This window comes from Triticum aestivum, chromosome 4D, assembly GCF_018294505.1.
Source record: "Triticum aestivum cultivar Chinese Spring chromosome 4D, IWGSC CS RefSeq v2.1, whole genome shotgun sequence".
Taxonomy (NCBI): Eukaryota; Viridiplantae; Streptophyta; class Magnoliopsida; order Poales; family Poaceae; genus Triticum; species Triticum aestivum.
In genome coordinates, this window is record NC_057805.1 from 494560490 (window position 1) to 494581493 (window position 21004).

Consider the following 21004-nt stretch of genomic DNA (forward strand, 5'->3'; position numbering starts at 1 on the left):
TACTCTTCTACTTCTAGTTCCGAGCTCAAATGAGCTCGGGTGAACAGTAAAATCAAAAAATATTGAACACAAATTCAAAAAATTCTGAATATTTTTAGTGACAAACATTGACAAAAGTTTTCAACGCTTGCAAAATTTCATTGCGTAATAACATTTGTAGAAGCCGTGGCAAAAAAGAAAATCATCACTCCAAAATGTTGTTCGTAATGACATTTTTGGAGAATCGATTTTGTTTTTTTAGCCACGACTTCTACAAATGTCATTTCACGATGAAAATTTGCAAGTATTGAAAACTTTGTCAATGCTTGTCACTTAAAAATTCCAAATTTTTTTGAATTGTTTATAATCTTTTTCTTCTGATTGTACTGTTCACCCGACCTCATATGGACTCAGGCTAAGAAACTACATGTCTGTTTCACAATGCATACTAAGAAAAAAATGATTCCTCTATTAATCATGGCTAATGTATAAAAAATGTAGTGTTTACATGGAAAGTTCTATGTTGGAAAAGATATCATATGCCAAAAATTTGCCATGGAAATAAATCTGGTATTTTACAAAAAAATAATTTACCATGATGTGATCAATAAATTTGTCATGGTCTCTATGATAATTTTCTCACCATAGCTTCACGTTTCAGCTCTGCCAACTGCGTTGTATCATGACCATCTTCGTCTGCAACCCCAGTCGTAACAAGGCTCCTAACACGTAGAACTCCGCGACAAGCTAACTGGTCACCTAAAATACATGTGAAACTCAAACAAAACTTGCAGAAACGAAATGCCAGGATAAGTGCTAACACGGCAGGCTTGTGTATACTAAAAAATTGCTAGACCTAAGAGCATAATCATAAGGGGTCTAACTACGGATGAGATCCTCAACTAACCACCCACTAATCCCCTCTGAATTTCTCGGTGGGCCTCGGTGATAACCACATTAATCTGTAATCGTCAAACCGTAAGTGTAGCATTGCTTTGTCTATACTATACAGTTGACTGCTTTCAATATTTTGACGGCCACTATCTGTATGCCAATCTTCGAGTGTATTAAAGCTTTTGATACCACACAACACACTCTTACAATGGTCGCCGCAGCTGCATGCACACTGACAGCTCAATTAGCTACTGGCTATAGTTGTAACCAGTTCTCACCACAGCATAGAGACGGTAATTGTTGTATATGTGGTATCATAACGGGATTCCCCGCCACTTCATGAATAATTCCATGTCGTCGGCATCCTTGTGGATTGCAGAGGGGGCGCGTTTCGCACGTTCACGTCAAGGGGCAACATCCGGTACTCAATATTGAGGTCCTTCAAGACTCTGATCATCTCTTGGAGCACGAGCTCCCTCCTCACGAACCTCATCCCCATGTCCTGAAAGTTGAGTGTGTGTCGGAGCCATATGGACACTTTTAGCTTGTTGGTGTCATCTACATCCCGGAGGACAACCATCGCACCGGGGTACCAATGTTCCTTCTTACTGTCAATGTAACTGGATCATAGGAAGAAAAGAAAACTACTATTAGTCCAATCTGATGTGGCAAAAGATCAGTAGCAAATGGCACTATGTTTCCCAATTTGTGAACATATCTGAAACTGAGATGACAGAAGAACTGGTACACACCGTAGTATTCTTTCCTTCATGAGCGCAAGTTTTTCCAGCGGGGTGGCAACATGGACAGAGAAGTCAACTCCTTCTCCCATATCAGGACTCCTATAGAAATTAAAAATTGGTTTGGTGGCCAACACACTGTTTGGATAATAGATCTTCAAGTTATCATAACGAAGAAAGATCGTTGTCATGATATTCATTTCCTCCACAACGACCTGAAATTCAAATGCTTACAACGTCAATCGACAAATGCAAGGTAATATGCATTTACATAAATAAGTAGCGCCGATTTCACAGCGGTCACCGACGTCGAAAGGATGCATCGTGAATATATTCATTACCTGAACCTCTTCAATTTCACAGCGGTCACCGACGTCGAAAGGATGCATCACGAATAAGAAGATAATTGCCTCAAAAATCGTCTTCAAGGTATTTCCGAATACAAACACTGCCACAAGAAGCTGTGAACTGAGGAACACAAAGAAATGTGTCGTCGCTACGCCGAGAATTAGAAGCCACAGAGCAAACACTATGAGGCCAACAACAACATTAGCCATCTGGCTGAGCTTGTTAACTGCTGTTTTTGTATCGTTAAGTGTTAGGGCAAGAGCTTTGCGCTCTCTAAATGCATTGACCTACAGAACGAACCATATGATATAATGTTAGAAATGACATCTTGATGGTCGATGCAACTAAGATAGCAGGGTCAATAATAAGATCAGTACCACCCAGTTCTTCATAGACTTCTTGCCGACCCTACAGTGCTCTTGTGCTCCTTCAAAAAGATGCATAGCTTTGATGGCTTCCTCCTGCTTCATGAAGCGCATCATGTCTGCCAAGTATATGTGCCTGCATTATTATTTATACATTTACGATTAAGAATCAGAATTAATAAATTATTTGTCATAATCCTGAGAACTAAGTAGTGATCTAAACGATATTATATTACTTTACAAAGGGAGTATTATTGTAAAGTTTTATAATTTTTCATTCCACTTTTGTAGTTGACGGTTTGCCACTGGACACGGAAGTTCACTATAAAGTTGTCTAACAATTATGTAGCATGCTTTTCATGAAATTAAAATAAAAAATAATTCTGTACAGTCTGTACTATATAGGTCTACTTCTTGAGCTCAAAATTCCTAGAGCCTAGACAATAGGAATATAAAATGATGTAATAACTTGTAAATTACTACTATAAGATATAATTTAAAACAGAAAACCTTACTTGGAACCAGGTTTGGCTACGTTATGAAAGATCTTCTTGGCGGCGAGCTGCGCCTCATATTCAGTGTGAATCTGTGTCCCTGACTCGGCCCCATCCCCTGTAGTTGCCTGCTGGATCTGCTCGTCCATTGTGGCGAGCGTCTCAAAACGAACAATCTTCACCAGCCTCTTCATGTTCCACGCCGAGACGTTTCTCTGGTTGAGCCTATGGAGCTTGTCAATGGTGATCCCTTCATCGGCCTCAGGCCGCTTCTTCTCCTTGGACAGCGGATTGATTCCCCTGGAGATCAAACCCGAGACCCGGGTGCCCCTTTGCCCCGACAGGTTCTTGGTTGGCAAGGTGGGATGCAGCTCTTTGGGGATGTCTGCGCCGGCGCGCTGGAGCTCGCGCACCTCGGCGATCACGTAGTCCTCGTCGACCAGCTGTGGCCCGGAGAGCGTGTCGATGACGTACTGGTTGAAGAGCGCCTCCTGAATCCGATCAAAGTAGGTGGAAACATGGAAGGACGAGGCGAGCACCTTGAGGAGAAGCGTCTTGACGAGGCGGACGAGCGTGGCGACGAGGAGGCAGAGCAGCACCTTGGTCACGTAGGGCAGCACCGCCGTGTTGATGCCCTCGTCGAACAGGAAGTGCCAGGAGGCGAGCACCATGCCGAGCCAGAGCGCGTTCTGCACGGCGCCGCGCACGCCGTACACGAAGTAGAGCACGCGCTTGCGCAGCACGAAGTTGCGCTCCACGCAGAAGACCGCGATCCGGATAGCCCAGCCGGAGACGAGGCGGCCGCAGATGAGCACCAACACGAGGAGCTCCCACTTCCAGAGGTGCAGCTCCCAGAGCCGCTTCCGTGACAGCGGCCTTATCGCCAGGCTGCACGCCAGTGCCCCGATGATGATCACCAGGCTCACCCACTGCAGTATGGTGAGAGCGTCCAGCTTCCCGCGGTTGAAGTCGTCGGGGATGTCGTCGTCGATGAACGGGTCCTCCTCCTCCTCCTCGATGGGACCCGACTTGCGCCACTGGCCGGATTTGCCGGTCATACGCCCAGAAAACTGGCCGGACTTGGGAGGGCGCATGGCAGACGACTTCTTGCGCTCCTCGTCGACGGCCGCGGGTGACTGCGGCGGCGGGTCTGTGAGCCGGGAGCACGTCTTGGCTCGCAGTAATGGTCTCGCTCCCGCTGGAGTGGAAGCAGAGGTGTTGCGTATTCCGTCATCGCCGGCGGGCCTACGGCGGCCGCTGGTATCGGAATCGGAGCCGGATGAAGAGGACGAGGACCTCTGCCGGTCCTTGAAGGAGACACGCGGTGCCTCCTGCTCTCGCGAGTTGGGTGAGAACGGGTGTGAGTGTGACGACCTCCCGATGTCGTCCATCTCCATGTCGAGGTCGAGCAACAGCTCGGCCCCGGCCGCCTTCTGCTTCCGGAGGAAGTTCCCGATGAGGCGCGTGGGCGGGTCCACGCCGACCTCCTCCGCCTTCTTCTTCGGCGAGATCGAAGGGGACGATGCCTGCGGCTGCGGTGACGCCGGCCGATTCTTGAAGCTGAAGTCGTCGACGCTGCGCGCGGGGCCACCCTCGTTCCTCCAGAAGTCGAAGCTCGCGTCGGCCCACCCCTGGGCCGGCGAGCTGGCGGCGGTCGACAACGTCCTGCTGGCCGTCGGCTTCCCCGCCGCTCCGACGACTTCCGCGCCGGGACCGTCGCCGTTCCCATCGATGTTCAGAACCACCTCCCGCCGCTGACCGAGGTCCGACAGCATGGGCTGCTGCTCTTCCGACCGCGTCCGCGACAGAGTCTTGGCTGACCTCAGGATGCTCTTCCGTTGCACCTGGTCCATCGCCGCCGGCCAGCACACACACGAATTTTCGCGGCAAAATTGCTTGGGTTGTGTTGCAAGGTTAAGGCCCCGGGGTGTGGTATTAACGAGGCGATGGAGAACAACGTGGAGCAGCACAAAAGCTGACAACACCGCACGCATGCTGCGCACCGGTACGTGGCAGGCTGTGGTTGGGATTTGGACACGATCGAAGGGTAAGCTAATAAGAAGATTCGGTTTTGCTATTTGTCAATCAATCATGTTAAATCTCGATTGATTTAGGTTTGGTTATGTCTTAGTCGATGTTATTTGTGAGATATTGCATTGAGATATGTGCAATTTTTTCTTTCTTTCTTATTAACATGTCATTTCACTTAACTAAGACTTGGTTAAGTCTAAGTCCACACATCCTTTGGCGATTGCTTTGCTTTTTCATTTCAGTCACTTTCTTCTTCCCAAATGCTAATGAACGTTAGGAATTAAACATTTCCGCACGAACTCGTTCGTTGTCATCGGATGAGACGCATATAATGAAGCCGGGGAGGGAGATAAGTCAACAGCGGAGAATCGTTCGCTGGAACTACACATCGACGCGAACAGAATCCTTTCTTTTTGGGCGCCGATAAGTGTCTGGCGTTCGGTTTGGGAGCTCCCTAGACCGAACGAAAGGTTCGGTGTGCAACTTCCCACAAACAAATGATGTCGCCGGTAGGAACACCCTGCAGCCCGAACACCTACGCCAGCCAGGACCTTTCTGGGCCTCCTGGCCCGAAATAATTCCCTTTTTCCAAAAAAATAAAAAGAATGAGAAAATGCCCAAAACCTACTATGTGTACAAAAACAGAAAATTAACAAAAATGACCATATGCAGTAAGTATTTTGCCATTTAGTGTATAAAAGATTGCCCTTCTTATACCGAAAACAATTTGTGAACGCCTAATACAATACCAAAAAATCATACAGGATTTTTTTTACAATAAGTAAAGAATTTTTTCATGGAATAGCAATTACCATGGTCTATGAAAAATTATAGCAAATTCATATCAAGAAATTGCCATGGCAACTATTTACTGAAATGAAAGAATGGTAGCTAAGGAAGATTGTAAATTTGTCATGTCAATTGATAGTAATTTTCCATGGCCAAACGATGTCTAGCCAGAGTGATTTGCCATGGAATATGAAATTAAACAATGTCTAAATTCATGAGAAATGTAGAAAAAAAATGGGTATGAATTATAGATGATTTGTCATGGCAATTTTTTGAGATCTCTAATTAAAAAGATCTCTACTATATGGCAAAATTATACAACATAGTGGATTGACATGGCAAAAATGATATGTAAGGAATGAAAAGCAAATTTGCCATGGCAACTATTTACTAAATAAGGTTGTAAATTTTCCATGGCAACTGTTTACTAAACAAGGTAAATTTGCCTGGGCTATAAAAAAGATTTGCCATGACTATAAAACTAAAATTACCATGCTACAAAGTAAATTTTCTATGTTCTCAAAATTGTAAAAATGCTAGCAACATTCAAATTTTTGAGAATAACAAAAAATGCCATGGTATCGGCAAAATAGCTATTTTTCTATGATTGTTGCCATGTTCTCATAAATGTTGCCATGGCAAAAACAAAGATACAAGAAAAAAAGCCATGTTCTCAAATAAATATGCAATTGCCATGACAACATTTTCGGTTAGATAGGGCAGAAGTCATAATGAAATGGTACCATCAAGGCAACATAAGCTTCTAGTTGCCATGGCAAACACCTCTACAAAACTAACGAATTTACATGGCAACATAATCTTCTAGTTGCCATGGCTATGATTTAATTTTGCCATAGGTTGTATAGTTAATTTATCATTGCTATATAGTAAAATTTTCAATGTACTTGAAAGTAAATTTGTCATGGGGTATGTAGTTAAAATGACATGGGTGTAACAATATAGGAATTTGTCATGCCCCATATATAAACTACATTTGCCAATCTCCATGAACTAAAGTTGCCATGTTCCATTAGAATGTAATTTTTTTGTTGTTGTTGCAAAAGGGAGATAACTTTCCATGATGCATAAACTACAAATGCCATGCACCATGAACTTAAAATGCCATGGTCTCATAGAAAGTAATTTTTTGCTATGTTGCAAGAGAAAATAATTTTTATGGTTTATGAATAGCAACTACCATGGTCTATGAAAAATTGTAGCAAATTCATATAAAAACATGGCAACTATTTACTGAAACAAACGAATGGTAGCTAAGACACATTGTAAATTTGCCATGTCAATTGATGGTGATTTTCCATGGCAAGACGATGTCCAGCCACAGTGATTTGCCATGGAATATGAAATTGAACGGTGTATAAATTCATGAGAAATGTAGGGAAAATGGGTATGAATTATGGATCCTTTGTCATGGTATTTGTTTAGAGATCTCTAGTATATGTCAAAATTACACAACATAGTGGATTGACATGGCAAGAGTGATATGTAAAGAATGCAAAGCAATTTGCCATGGCAACTTTTTACTAAACAAGGCTGTAAATTTTCCATGCTACATAAAAAAGATAAATTTACCATGGCAAAATAAAAAAGGTAAATTTGCTAGGGCTATAAAAGATTTGCCATGGCTATAAAACTAAATTTACAATGCTACAAAGTAAATTTGCCATGTTCTCAAAATTGTAAAAGAGTTAGCAACATTCAGATTTTTTAGAATAAAAAATGCCATTGTATTGGAAAAATAGCAAATTTGCCATGATTGTTGCCATGTTCTCATAAATGTTGCCATGGCGAAAATAAAGCTACAAGATAAAAAATGGCATCTTTTCAAATAAATATGTAGTTGTCATGGCAACATTTTCGGTTAGATAGGGCAGAAGCCATAATGAAATGTTACTGTCAAGGCAACATAAAGCTTCTAGTTGCCATGGCAAACACCTCTAAAAAACTAACAAAATTACATGGCAACATAATCTTCTGGTTGCCATGGAAAAAACATATATAAAATTTGCGAATTACATGGCAACGCATCATAAAATTACATGGCAACACAAACAATCTTTTAGTTCCATGGCAACACATATATAAGAAAATTGTTGTGCCATGACACCTGTGCATACATCATGTGAACTTGACGTTGGGGAACGTAGCATGCAATTTCAAAAAAATTCTACGATCATGCAAGATCTATCTAGGAGATGCATAGCAACGAGAGGGGGAGAGTGTGTCCACATACCCTCGTAGACCGAAAGTGGAAGCGTTAGATTAACGCGGTTGATTTAGTCGAACGTCTTCACGATCCAACCGATCCAAGTACCGAACATACGGCACCTCCGTGTTCAGCACACGTTCAGCTCGATGACGTCCCTCGAACTCTTGATCCAGTAGAGGGTCGACGGAGAGTTCCGTTAGCACGACGGCGTGGTGACGGTGTTGGTGATGTGATCCGCGCAGGGCTTCGCCCAAGCACTACGACGCTATGACCGGAGGAGTAAACTATGTAGGGGGGCACCGCACACGACTAAGAGAACTCTTGGTGTGCCTTTGGGGTGCCCTCTGCCCACGTATATAAACGAGGGGGAGAGAGGCCGGCGGCCAGGAGGGGCGCGCCATGGGGGGAGTCCTACTTGGACTCCTAGTCCAAGTAGGATTCGCCCCCCCCTTTCCTTTCTCCACCGGAGGGAATAGGAAGGAGAGGCAGAGGGAAAGGGAAGGGGGCGCCGCCCCCTCCTCCTTGTCCTATTCGGATTCCCTAGGAGGGGGCGTGCGGCCACCCCCCGCGGGCTTCCCTCTCTCTCCCTTAGGCCCATGTTGGCCCAACACTTCCCCGGGGGGGGTTCTGGTAACCCCTCGGTACTCTGGAAAAATACCCGAATCACTAGGAACCATTCCGATGTCCGAATATAACCTTCCAATATATGAATCTTTACCTCTCGACCATTTCGAGACTCCTTGTCATGTCCGTGATTTCATCCGGAACTTCGAACAAACTTCGGTCACCAAAACACATAACTCATAATACAAATCGTCATCGAACGTTAAGCGTTCGGACCCTACGGGTTCGAGAACTATGTAGACATGACCGAGACACATCTCAGGTCAATAACCAATAGCGGAACCTGGATGCTCATATTGGTTCCTACATATTCTACGAAGATCTTTATTGGTCAAACCGCATAACAACATATGCATTCCCTTTGTCGTCGGTATGTTACTTGCCCGAGATTCAGTCGTCGGTATCATCATACCTAGTTCAATCTCGTTACCGGTAAGTCTATTTACTTGTTCTGTAATGCATCATTCCGTAACTAACTCATTAGTCACATTGCTTGCAAGGCTTATAGTGATGTGCATTACCGAGAGGGCCCAGAGATACCTCTCTGATATATGGAGTGACAAATCCTCATCTTGATCTATGCCAACCCAACAAACACCTTCGGAGACACCTGTAGAGCATCTTTATAATCACCCAGTTACGTTGTGACCTTTGATAGCACACAAGGTGTATTCGGGAGTTGCATAATCTCATAGTCAGAGGAACATGTATAAGTTATGAAGAAAGCAATAGCAATAAAGCTAAATGATCATAATGCTAAGCTAACGGATGGGTCTTGTCCATCACATCATTCTCTAATGATGTGACCCCGTTCACCAAATGACAACACCCGTCTATGGTCAGGAAACTTAACCATCTTTGATTAACGAGCTAGTCAAGTAGAGGCATACTAGGGACACTCTGTTTTGTCTATGTATTTACACATGTACTAAGTTTCCGGTTAATACAATTCTAGCATGAATAATAAACATTTATCAGGATATAAGGAAATATAAATAACAACTTTATTATTGCCTCTAGGGCATATTTCCTTCAGTCTCCCACTTGCACTAGAGTCAATAATCCAGATTACATAGTAATGATTCTAACACCCATGGAGTCTTGGTGCTGATCATGTTTTGCTCGTGGAAGAGGCTTAGTCAATAGGTTTGCAACATTCAGATCCGTATGTATTTTGCAAATCTCTATGTCTCCCTCCTTGACTTGATCACGGATGGAATTGAAGCGTCTCTTGATGTGTTTAGTTCTCTTGTGAAATCTGGATTCCTTCGCCAAGGCAATTGCTCCAGTATTGTCACAAAAGATTTTCATTGGACCCGATGCACTAGGTATTACACCTAGATCGGATATAAACTCCTTCATCCAGGCTCCTTCATTTGTTGCTTCCAAAGCAGCTATGTACTCCGCTTCACACGTAGATCCCGCCACGACGCTCTGCTTGGAACTGCACCAACTGACAGCTCCACCATTCATATAAATACGTATCCGGCTTGTGACTTAGAGTCATCTGGATCAGTGTCAAAGCTTGCATCGATGTAACCATTTACGACAAGCTCTTTGTCACCTCCATAAACAAGAAACATATCCTTAGTCCTTTTCAGCTATTTCAGGATGTTCTTGACCGATGTCCAGTGATCCACTCCTGGATTACTTTGGTACACTACAAAAAAATACACTTCCGTGATGATACGTGTTTGTCACAGTAGGTCGCGTTTTTTTGTCATGCATGTACATCCATGACAAATTTATGACAGAATCAAGATAGTCATACCTGTGCTGTCGTAGAAGTGTTCCATGACATTACCAAAATTATCATCACGGAAGTGCCACTTCCATGACGATAAATCACACGTCACAGAAGTGCTTTCGTCAAGGGTGATCGACACGTGGCATCCACCGTAACGGAACGCCGTTAAGCTATCAGGTCGGGTTTTGGATCCGATAACCCGTTAACAGGCCCGACCAATGGGGATTTTCCACGTGTAAAATCATCATTGGCTGGAGGAAACACGTGTCGGCTCATCACTGGGACAGATGTCATCCACTCATTGGACAGAAGGCGCCTATGATACGTCGACACGTGGCACGGCCCAACAGTGGCCCATTCCTGTGAAAAGGTCGGCCCGTTTGTCTTGGTCAAAAGCTGGCGGGCCGGCCCATGGAAAGCCTATTAACGGCCTGTTCGCATATAGCCCATTTACAGCCCGCTAACCCAAAACCCGTTACGCCCTATTCAAATTAGGCCCAGTAGCGTCATCTGGGCCATCCAATATGATTCCAGCCTGTTTTCACTTCTGGCCCATGTATGGCCCATGACGTCTTTCAGCCCATATGAGGCCCTATGTAACTCTTAGCCTATTAACGGCCCGTGCTGGAACTGGCCCGTAATGAACAGTGTATTACTTTACACCCATTAATGGCCCATGGTGAAACTGGCCCGTAATGAACAGTGTATCACTTTATACCCATTAACGGCCCGTTATTCCGTTGGGCCGTTTCCAGCCCATGTTATCTTTTGGCCTTCTCAGAGCCCATTTATTCTTGGGCTATTTTCCAGCATTCGTTTACTTATGGCCCGTTACTGTCATTTTCTGCTTGTGGGCCAAATTCAGCCCGTCGTTACAGTCGGCCCGTTTGTGGTCCGTTAATACGTTGGGCCGTTTTCATAGCGTCATCAAATACGGCCTATTAATGATGGCCCGTTATGGTCGGCCCATGAACGGAAGATTCCAACTCTAGCCCGTTTACGGCCAGAATGCGGTCTGTTTGGCCCATGTTTGGCCAATCGATCATACGGCCCGTATAAGGCCCATTGATGATATGGCCCGTTGAAGGCCCATTGTTTCTACGGCCCGTAGAAGGCCCACTGTTTCTATGGCCCGTAGAAGGCCCACTATTTATACGGCCCGTAGAAGGCCCACTGTTTCTACGGCCCGTAGGAGGCCCAGTGTCACTACAGTAAATATTAGCCCATGGTTATTGTGGCCTAGTTTTAAAAAATAGGTTATTGCAGCCAGTAGCAAACCGCAAAAAAAGAACTGCACTGACTACAAGCAAACAAATAAACAAGACAACAAGGAAATAAATAAGCAAGCAACTTACACTAGGCTATCACGGCTATTACACATATTACACCCACTGGGCATCAAAGTTCGCCACCAGTGCAAATATAGGGAACACAGCAACATATAAACGTCGCAGCAAAACAAGTCCAGAACTGAAACCACTTCAGAAGAGCTCAAGAAACAATATCCTGGGTACCCATAATGCTGGCAAGATGCTTAGCAAGCTTATTAACTTTCTCTTGTTTGGCGCTTAAGTCCTCCAGCGCTTGCTGTTGCACCAGAAAGTATGCATCTGAATTCTGCAGGGACTTCCTCAGTCCTTCGGCTTCCTGTCGCATAACATCTGATCGATGTCTTTCAACTTGAAGTTGAGACTCAAGAAGCCGAACTGATTCAGGCAACGAGTTCGAAGAGCTGGTGCCAGCAGTGGTAGCCAGTAACTCGAACACTACATCAAGACAGGACTTTGGGGTTGTCTCAGTGTCTTCAATATAGTTTTTATCAGCTTTCTTGGAGACCAACAGGGATGTCTCACTATCTTGAACCTTATCTGCATTACTTCCTTTACCATTGCATAACAGGGTACTCTTCTCCAATATTTTATCCACGTTCTAAAAGAGAAACAAACAAACACATCTCAGGTTTACAATGTAGTATATGAAACTCATTTTGGTAAACCAGTTCAGTAGTAAGGTGGACATGATAACAGCATGAAACAAATATATATCTATGTAGTATGGTCACTGTATGGTCTATATCATTCTAGTTTATGTTGCCGAATCAAGATAGATACAGTTCGAATCATATCTATTTAAGACAAAGCAGCATAGACAGAATATAAGTGTGGGAAACTACACAGCAATAACAACACTTGTAATGTGCATGGCATGAGAACATAACTGTTTATTCAATTGAAACTGAAATCAACATAGAGCAAGTTACAACAGCAAACAGCCAAACACGTTGAAGAAACAGGTTTAAAACATACCTGTTGCGCCATTGGAGTTTCAATTGCATCCTTCAAATTTGAAATTAGTTGGTATCAGTAAATACAGTGATGCAAGAGCAAAGTAGTATGAACCATAGCTACGGAACCTGACCTGAGAACAATTCTTCTTCTGCTTTAAGCGTTGACTTCCGGTTCGGAGTGGTGGTCCTCGTGATTTGGGCACTGCAGTTGCCTTACTAATTGCTCGTGTTTGGGTGCTCTGTGGTGGAGACGGTGCTGTGTCAACGGGAACTGGGTGTCTATCTGCTGGGGTTGGGGTTAGAAGGGGTGTAGCTGGTTCTCTGTCCAACTGGGTAGGGGTACAATCTGCATGAGTGTGGGTTATGCGTGGTGGGGCTGGTTCTTGGTCAAGTACAACCATGGTTCTATCTGCATCGACAGGTAGCACGATCTTTTCTGAATACCGTGTTTTTACTCCCACAGATACTGCCATCACTCCCTCCAATTGAAATGGCCGATAAACAAGAAAAGTAATTGAATGTACAGACATTGTAAGATAGACAGGTGCAATGGATAGTAGGGAAGAAAACAGGGCATGAAATAATTCACATTTATGTTGTCTAAGCAAACAGAATAGCAGGACATAATTTCACATATATGATGGCTAATTAAGCAGGATAGCATGACACAATTTCACATGTATGATGGCTAACTAAACAGGATAGAATGACATACTTCAAAATATGATGACTATGTAAACAGGATGACATGATATAACTATACGATGTGTCTATTAAAGTGGTTGGCATGCCATAAATCACAAACATGCCGTCGATGGAAAGATGATGGCATGATATAATTCACGGATAGAATGACATAATTTAAAATATGATGACTATGTAAACAGGATGAGATGATATAACTATATTATGTCTTTAGAAAATGGGTTGGCATGCCATAATTCAGATACATGTTGTCTATGTAAACATCATGACATGACATAATTCAAATATATGATTTATATACTAAGGAAGTGAGCAAAGGGCAATCGCATATATGATGTGTCAACTAAGGAGATGGCATTCAATATTGTGTATATGATGTAAAAACTAAGCATTGCAATACAACATATGCAGTATATGAGTAATATAACCCTGCCAAGTTTGAGCATACACCTCAGGGGGATAATAGGACTGGTCATCTACCTCTGAATCCACCTCTGAAGAGCTATCTGTAACCAGCAAGATATTTGCTTCAGCAGGTAGCATTGTCTGCTCTGAAGACCTTGTTTTCACTCCAGATTTCTCCATCACCAATTCAAATGGCTGATGCACAGGAAGAGCAGTTGAATATACAAACATTGTCGACAAAAGCAATGAGAAATACAAAAAAAGGACTTGCATAATTCAAATACATAATGCCTTGCAACAAGATAACATTGCATAATTCACATATATAATGACTTGCAACAAGATGGCATTGCATAATTCACATATATGGTAATTAGACACTAAACAGGTGGCATTCACACAAAGCATGTTTAAACTAAGCAAATGACATAGCAATGCAAGATACCATATGCACGATATGAGCAACATAACCCTGCCAAATTAGGGCATGCACCTCGGGGGGGGGGGGAATATGACTGGTCATCTCTCTCTGAATCCTCCTCTGAGGAGCTATCGGTAACCAGCAAGACATGCGCTTCGTCAGATACCATTGTCTGCTCAGAAGACCTTGTTTCCACTCCAGATTTTTCCATGACCGTGCCGAATGGCTGATGCACAAGAAGAGTAATTGAATGTACTAAAATAGTTGACAAATTTAACACGTAATAAAAAAAATGATGGCATGATATAATTCACATATAAGATGACTGGCTAACCAGGGTGGCATTGCCAAATTCACATATATGATGCCTGGCTAGACAAGATGGCATTGCATGATTCACATATACGATAAAGAAACTAAACATATGGCATTGACACAAAGCATGTCTAAACTAAGCAGATGACATCTTTAATGTATACAGTAAGCAATGCAAGGCACCATATGCATGATATTACCAACATCAGCATGCCAAGTTAGAGCGAAGACCTCATGGGGTAAATAGGAGTGGTCTTCTCCTTCCGAATCCCCCTCAGAACAGTTATCTTCCTCTTGATTACGATCCAAAATGGGTGGAGGGGGGCTGCCTTTGCGCCCACCATGGAGCGACGTCTGCATGAAATTTTATTGCCACTCAAGGCTCGTCTCTTTTGCTTTACATGATCAGTTTCATTGTGTACAATAACTGGCATGCATAGGAATAAAACATAGTGAGATTATGTAAGGAGTGCATGCACAAATCCAGAGTGATGGTAGCAAACTATGGATAGACCCAAAACCAATGATAGCAGGCAGATAATAGCTTTAGTTAAAAAATACAGATAATGGCTCCTTTAATGTTTGTTTGCACCCAACATGAAACTCATAGTAGACACCGGAGATTAACCAGATAGTAGACAGATAGTACTGATTGCTGCCCCAATATGTACCCCACAACCATTTAAAAAATCAAGTTTCAGCATTAGTTTGGACCTGACTCGGAGTCTAATAGGTGAACACGACGATAATGTAGCATGTCATCATATTAAGCAACACATACCGTAGGCAGACACGGAAGAGTGCGACCTCTCTTGCGGACCCATGTAGTCCTCAAGGTCATCTGCTCAGTTGATGATGGTAATGCAGTTGCCGTGGCTGCCGGCGGTGGGGAAGAAGATCTGAGGCGGCGAAAGACAGTCTGGAGAGCGGATCCTTGCTGTGGTGAACCCTACCGTCGTGGGAGCAACTGAGCTGGGGTGGAACACAGGGCCGTAGGAGCAGGACAAACCCCACAAGGTTTTCTTTGACACATATCTATAACAGAAGTAATTGAGTAAGGGCTTGTTTGAATTTGAAGATTCTAACAATGCAGGGATAGGAAATAGACAGGAATAGGATAGGAATGCACGTGCAAAACAGAGAATTTAAAAACACAGGATTTCTACCAATCTGGGTGTTTGATTCACAACAATTGGAAGATCACAGGATGCAAAAAAGCATGGTGAGATTAAGTCAAACCACAAGAAAATGTACGGTTATAATTCTATTATGCTACTATCTCTTAGTCTTGTGCTTGATGAGTAGGAATATGAAAAGGAGGAGAAGTGGAAATTAGAATTCCTACGGTTTTTCTTTCAAGGAGACACTAAAGGAACAAATCCTACAGTTTTCCTTTGCTCCATTCCTTTGCACCAAATTCATGAAAAGTAGTACCATAGGAAACTTTCCAATTCCGATGTTTTTCATTCACTTTTCCTTTCAAGCACTGGCGATTCTAGTAGGCAGGCTTGAGCAAGAAAAATCCTACACTAAAAAAATGTTTTTGTGCTACTTCTATTACTTTGGACCTAGGCCACTGCCATACTAGCTCAACTCCAAGGCCCATCGACAAATGCACAGCTCAAACGCGCAGAGATAAATAATGATGGCGTTCAAGAGAGTCCATCACGGATAGCTAAGTTGCCTGGTACCTCACTGCTTGTCATATAGTAGGATAAAATAATCGTATTTCCCGTTACTACGAGTGCTCAGTGGACAATATATATAACATGTAGAGTAAAAAAGAGATGCAACAAGTGTACAACCTCTTTGGCGAAGCCATGTCGATCTCAGCATGATTGGGTTGGCCGGTGAGGATGCTCCGGCTGACTTGGCTGTCGGAGGAGGGGAAGAAGATCTTAGGCGTCTGGAGATGGAGCCCGCGGTACTGCTCCGCTGTGATGGAGGGTTTCGTCATTGGAGCAGCTCCGGTGAGTTGTACGACGCCGAGGCTGAAGCAGGACAAGGGAGACAATGAACAATGTTAACCTGAGTGGAATTCTAATAGCATCTCCAATACATGACGTAAAATACATAACCACAAAGTGCTAGATGTAAAATACATCAGCCGCTCATCTCTGAACTTAACTGTCAAAACTGAATTTAACTGTCGAAACTGAACTTAACTGTCGAAACTGAACTTAACTATAGAAACTGAATTTTGCTGCGAAACTGAATTTTGCTGTCGAAACTGAACGCACTAGCAAGGTGAGGCTACACGCCGGTCGACTGACTTTTTCATCTCTGGTCAGTCGATTTTGCAGCCGTTGGATACGAAATCAAGGGCCTGCGGTTCATCTTCAATCTCCAACCCCCTGAGCCGCCAGCCACTACCGGCCAAACAGCAGCCCCCTGCCGCCCACGGCCGGTGGTGCGCCGCCCCGCCCGCCCTGAAAACACTCCCCACCGCCGGTCCGCTGCCGCCCCGGCCATCCCTCTAGGCCCCCCCGTGCCGAGCTTTTTCTCCGGCGATCCCCACGCCACCGCCCCGCCAACACCCCGCCACCGCCGGCGACCACCGCCCCCATCCTGAACCCTAAGATAGATAGTGGGGTACCTCTCCGGCGAGCCCCCCTCCCCGCTGCGGCTGGTTCTTCCTTCATCCCGGCGAGCCCCCCACCCCCTGAAAATCGACTGACCCAAAAGTCGATACAGTCGACTGAAGTGTAGCTAAATCGGAGCAGCATCGCAAGCAAGAGCAAGAGCGAGAGCAGCAGCACAAGCAAGAGCAATAGCAAGAGCAGACCAGGAAGGGGACCGAGAGCAAGAGCAGAGCAGCAGCGCGAGCGAGAGCTAAAGCAGCAGCAGCTCCTAATGATGTGGACATCGCCGCCGGGGGAGCGACGCCGTGGAGGAAGTGGCCGGTGACGCCGCCGTGGATGGAGCCGCGGCGTGTCGGCTCGGGACCGAGCGCCGGCAGCACCGTGAGATCGAATCAAGAAGAAAATGCGGCGATTAGTGTACAACCTCTTTGGTGGCGCCGATTAGGCCGCAGCTTCATCCGAGGAAACAGTGATGATGATGCTCTCCGGTGGTGCAGGTGAAGACGGCGGTGTGGGAATGGAGGTGGTGCGAAAGACGAGGGGAACCTTGGGGCAGCTCCTTGGAGGTGGAGGACGGGGTGGCTGAACCGGCGGGACGATGAGATCGACGACGGATCCTCATCCGGTACGGTGGATGAGGGACGTCGAGGTGTTGCTGTGGACGACGTCGTCGGGGAAGAGGCTCCGGTTGGGTGGCGGACGGAGCAGGGTGTGGGGTTTCGTCACGGGTTTTCGCGGCCTCGGTGTACGAAAGGGTGGGCGGATGGGATGGCAGTGGGGAACCATGGCTTAGAGACGCGCTTGTCCGAAATGTGGGGTATGTTACAAAAGTACCCCCACCGATTGGAGGCGGTTCTTTCGGTTCAGGGGTACCATGGGCATTTCGCGTGTCGGGATTTCACAGGAGGTGGGAGTTTTCGCGCGCGTTGTAAGTTCGGAATAGCAAGGCGTGGGTTGAGATGGAGCGAGTTGTCGGAGCACAACGAGACAAAGATATATCTTAAATATTTCGGGCTAACAAGGCGCGGGTTGAAGAGGCGGGAGTTTCGCAGCACGATAGACAGAGACGCTAGCTTGAATTTTCGGCATAACAAGGTGCGGCTTGAAATTTCGGAAGAACAAGCTTAACGTGTACCAAAAAAAGACAATTTGCACCTCAACACGCACAACACACACACAAACACCATTTAGACTAGAGTAAGGTACACGTGCATTGCACGCATGAGATTTGGCAACCAAATTATGAATAAATACCACATTATAGCATGCAAGCTTTGAGTCATATATGCATGATGTAGATGTTCGTTTAATTCTTATAGTTCATTTCATTCAAAATCATCTAGTTTTTATAAGAAAGCTAATCTATTTTAAGATTCATGGAATTGTGCGTCGTAAGACATAAAGTAAAAACAAATAATGGCAAATCATGTAGAAAAACATTTGGGCAATTCTGATACGGAAGATTCTAGAACAAATAAGAAGTGCTTGTGTTTTGATGTTTGTGCATTATGCTTAAGTTCAACCATGGAGTCTTCTAGATTATACATGTGGCGAAATCTGGTGGAATCTAGATGATATCCAACGGCCAGTAGTGCTCAAATTTGCCATCTTTGGACCATCAGATTCGCCTCATCCAACGACCATCTTTCAAAGTTAAAGTTACCCGCACACAATATAAAAAAACATAAAATATAATATATATAGGGGTATAGATATAGATATGTGATGCGAAAGTCGCCCATCATCTCCAATTAGAATAGTGTGTCCATGCACGGATGCGACGTGGCCAAATGATGTCTGCCATCGGTATCACAAATTCAAATCAGTCTGACCTTGTTCAATGTGTATACATTACAACATGCTCGTTTCCAAACCACACCGCGCAGATCTTCGTTATATTCATGCATGCATGGGTTTCAAACATCAGGATCTCTTATTCAAATATTTGAATTCAAATTTACATTGATTATGACCTCACCTATTCTTTTACACCCACACAGTAGTCTTCTCTTTATAATTGTACCACTAAATTTCTCTCGTGCATGCATGCACACACACTACCAGTCGGCGTTATCCATCGCACGCATGCAATCTTTTTCTTCAGGTCGGTCTCCCATGAAGGCACACACCCACACACATCCCCCTCTCCATCATATCGGGCATTCTTTATCTCTCACGCGTGCATGCGCAACGATCGATGTTCCTCTATGTATGTGTGTATATAGCTAGGTCTTTCATAGTTTTCCACACAAACCGATCAATCGATATATCCAGTAAGGTCTCACCCTCTTTCCCACGTCCACATCGATCAATCTATACCTCTCTATATAGGATTAACATATATAGCTAATACACCCACATTAATTATATATCCAACGTCCCCCTCTCATCATCCGTGCCTTCCGCTTCATCTCTCAGACGCGTGCACAATGGCGAAGACAGGGGGCAGTAAGGGCCCTGCCCCCCTCCCCCCTAACATCACTATATATCGAGGCTAATATGAATGTGATCATTAGACAATTGCTGCTAAAAATGGTTTAAGTTCATGAATTGACCCTCCTCGTAAAGGATTAGCAATGCTTGGCCCCCTAGCTCATTAATTTTTCATGGCTCCGCCACTGCGCGCAACAGCGCACGTGTTCGCCCCCTCTCTCTAAATATCGATCTCGCACTTGTGCATTCCTTCATAGTCTCCCTCCACTCGGCCCCTCGCACCATCTTCTAGCCCCCCACCGGATTTTGCCACATGTACAATCTAGCAGACTCCATGGTTGAACTTAAGCATTATGCACAAACCTCAAAACAACAGTGGTTCTCTTTTCTTCTAGAATCTTCCGTATCATAACTGCCCAAACTGTTTTTCTAGTTGAATTGCCATTATTTATTTTTACTTTATGCTTTACAACGCACAATTCCATGAATCATAAAATAGATTAAGGGCTTCTTTGATTCAAAGGATTCTCAAAGGAATTTTGGAGGATTCTAATCATTTGGAATGAGATGAACTATAAGAATTAAACGAAGGGCTACATCAGGCATATATGACTCAGAGCTTACATGCTATAGTGTGGTATTTATTCATAATTTGGTTGCAAAATCTGATGCGGGCAATGCACGTGTACCTTACTAGTACTTCGAGTATGTGCAAAACACATAAATTAGAATACCAATGGCACGCTACACAGTGTCTCTCTTACAGTTCATGAAGCCACGTGGCACATGTGGAGGCGTTGTCGCGACCTCCTTGCGTGAATTGATCACAGTGACATGCTGCTGGTTCCAGAAGAATGTACTCGTCCTCCCGGAGCCATACTGGTGGTACATGCACGAATCGAAGATGTGCACGCACGCCACGCATGCACTCATTCCCTCGCACGCACACGCGGGTACACGGGCGGACGCAATTTTGTACCAAGATCCACCCCATGTGATAATTTGATGCGTGTAAAGTCGTGCACTTCATTGATGGTCAATCAATACAGCGCATGCAAATTGAGAGGACGTGAGGGTGGAAGAAAGACATTATTACTCCACTGCGCGCATGCGAGTAGTTAAATCATGGGTTGCTAGTAGTACTTCCATTGGTCTCCTTCGTATTTTGTGCCAATTTTTGACAGTAACATAATATTTACGCATTTGAGCAGTGTAGTACTTGAAATTTATGTTCCGCTAAACTCACCGGGAGTCATTTCGGGACTCGAAACCAAAACCATCAATTAATCTTTACCTTGTTCCCATCACATTCGAAAGCCTGCTCACACCTACTAGTACGTACCAAACCTGAATGTGTTCCCACTATGCAGGTATTAGTACTAGTGCTAGTACTTAGGTTATAAAAAGGGGAACTACCTAACCGAAAATTACTCTACCTTTCCTCCTCATAAGTGCTTCTTCTTCGTCCGTCGTTGCCATGGCCGGTGAGCAGAGCTCTAGGTCGAGAACTACTCGTAGCGGCAACCAAGGCTGCGGAAAAAAAAGAGAGGGCTCGCTGCCACGCAGAGACCTCGAAAGATCTCTCACGGGCAAGCGATGGCTCCCAGGAGCGCCCTAG

General features: G+C 44.5%; 1 protein-coding gene across 1 annotated transcript; it reads right to left on the reverse strand.

The window, feature by feature from the left end:
- Nucleotides 1–944: 944 nt before the first annotated feature.
- LOC123098969 (mechanosensitive ion channel protein 6) lies at nucleotides 945–4743 on the reverse strand. Its single transcript, XM_044521070.1, has 5 exons — nucleotides 2842–4743; nucleotides 2339–2462; nucleotides 1955–2248; nucleotides 1626–1828; nucleotides 945–1493 (listed from the first exon to the last, which is right to left on the reverse strand). The coding sequence occupies exons 1-5, from the start codon at nucleotides 4671–4673 to the stop codon at nucleotides 1211–1213; spliced, it is 2736 nt and encodes a 911-aa protein (XP_044377005.1). The 5' UTR covers nucleotides 4674–4743; the 3' UTR covers nucleotides 945–1210.
- Between the last annotated feature and the right edge of the window lie 16261 nt (nucleotides 4744–21004).

What these genes read in the sequence shown, in the direction of transcription:
- LOC123098969 (XM_044521070.1), bottom strand. Translation starts at nt 4,673, where the DNA reads ATGGACCAGGTGCAACGGAAGAGCATCCTGAGGTCAGCCAAGACTCTG. An exon ending in AGTCTATGAAGAACTGGGTG is followed by an intron (nt 2,249 to 2,338) that starts GTACTGATCTTA and finishes TTCGTTCTGTAG; the next exon opens with GTCAATGCATTTAGAGAGCG. An exon ending in ATGAAGGAAAGAATACTACG is followed by an intron (nt 1,494 to 1,625) that starts GTGTGTACCAGT and finishes CCTATGATCCAG; the next exon opens with TTACATTGACAGTAAGAAGG.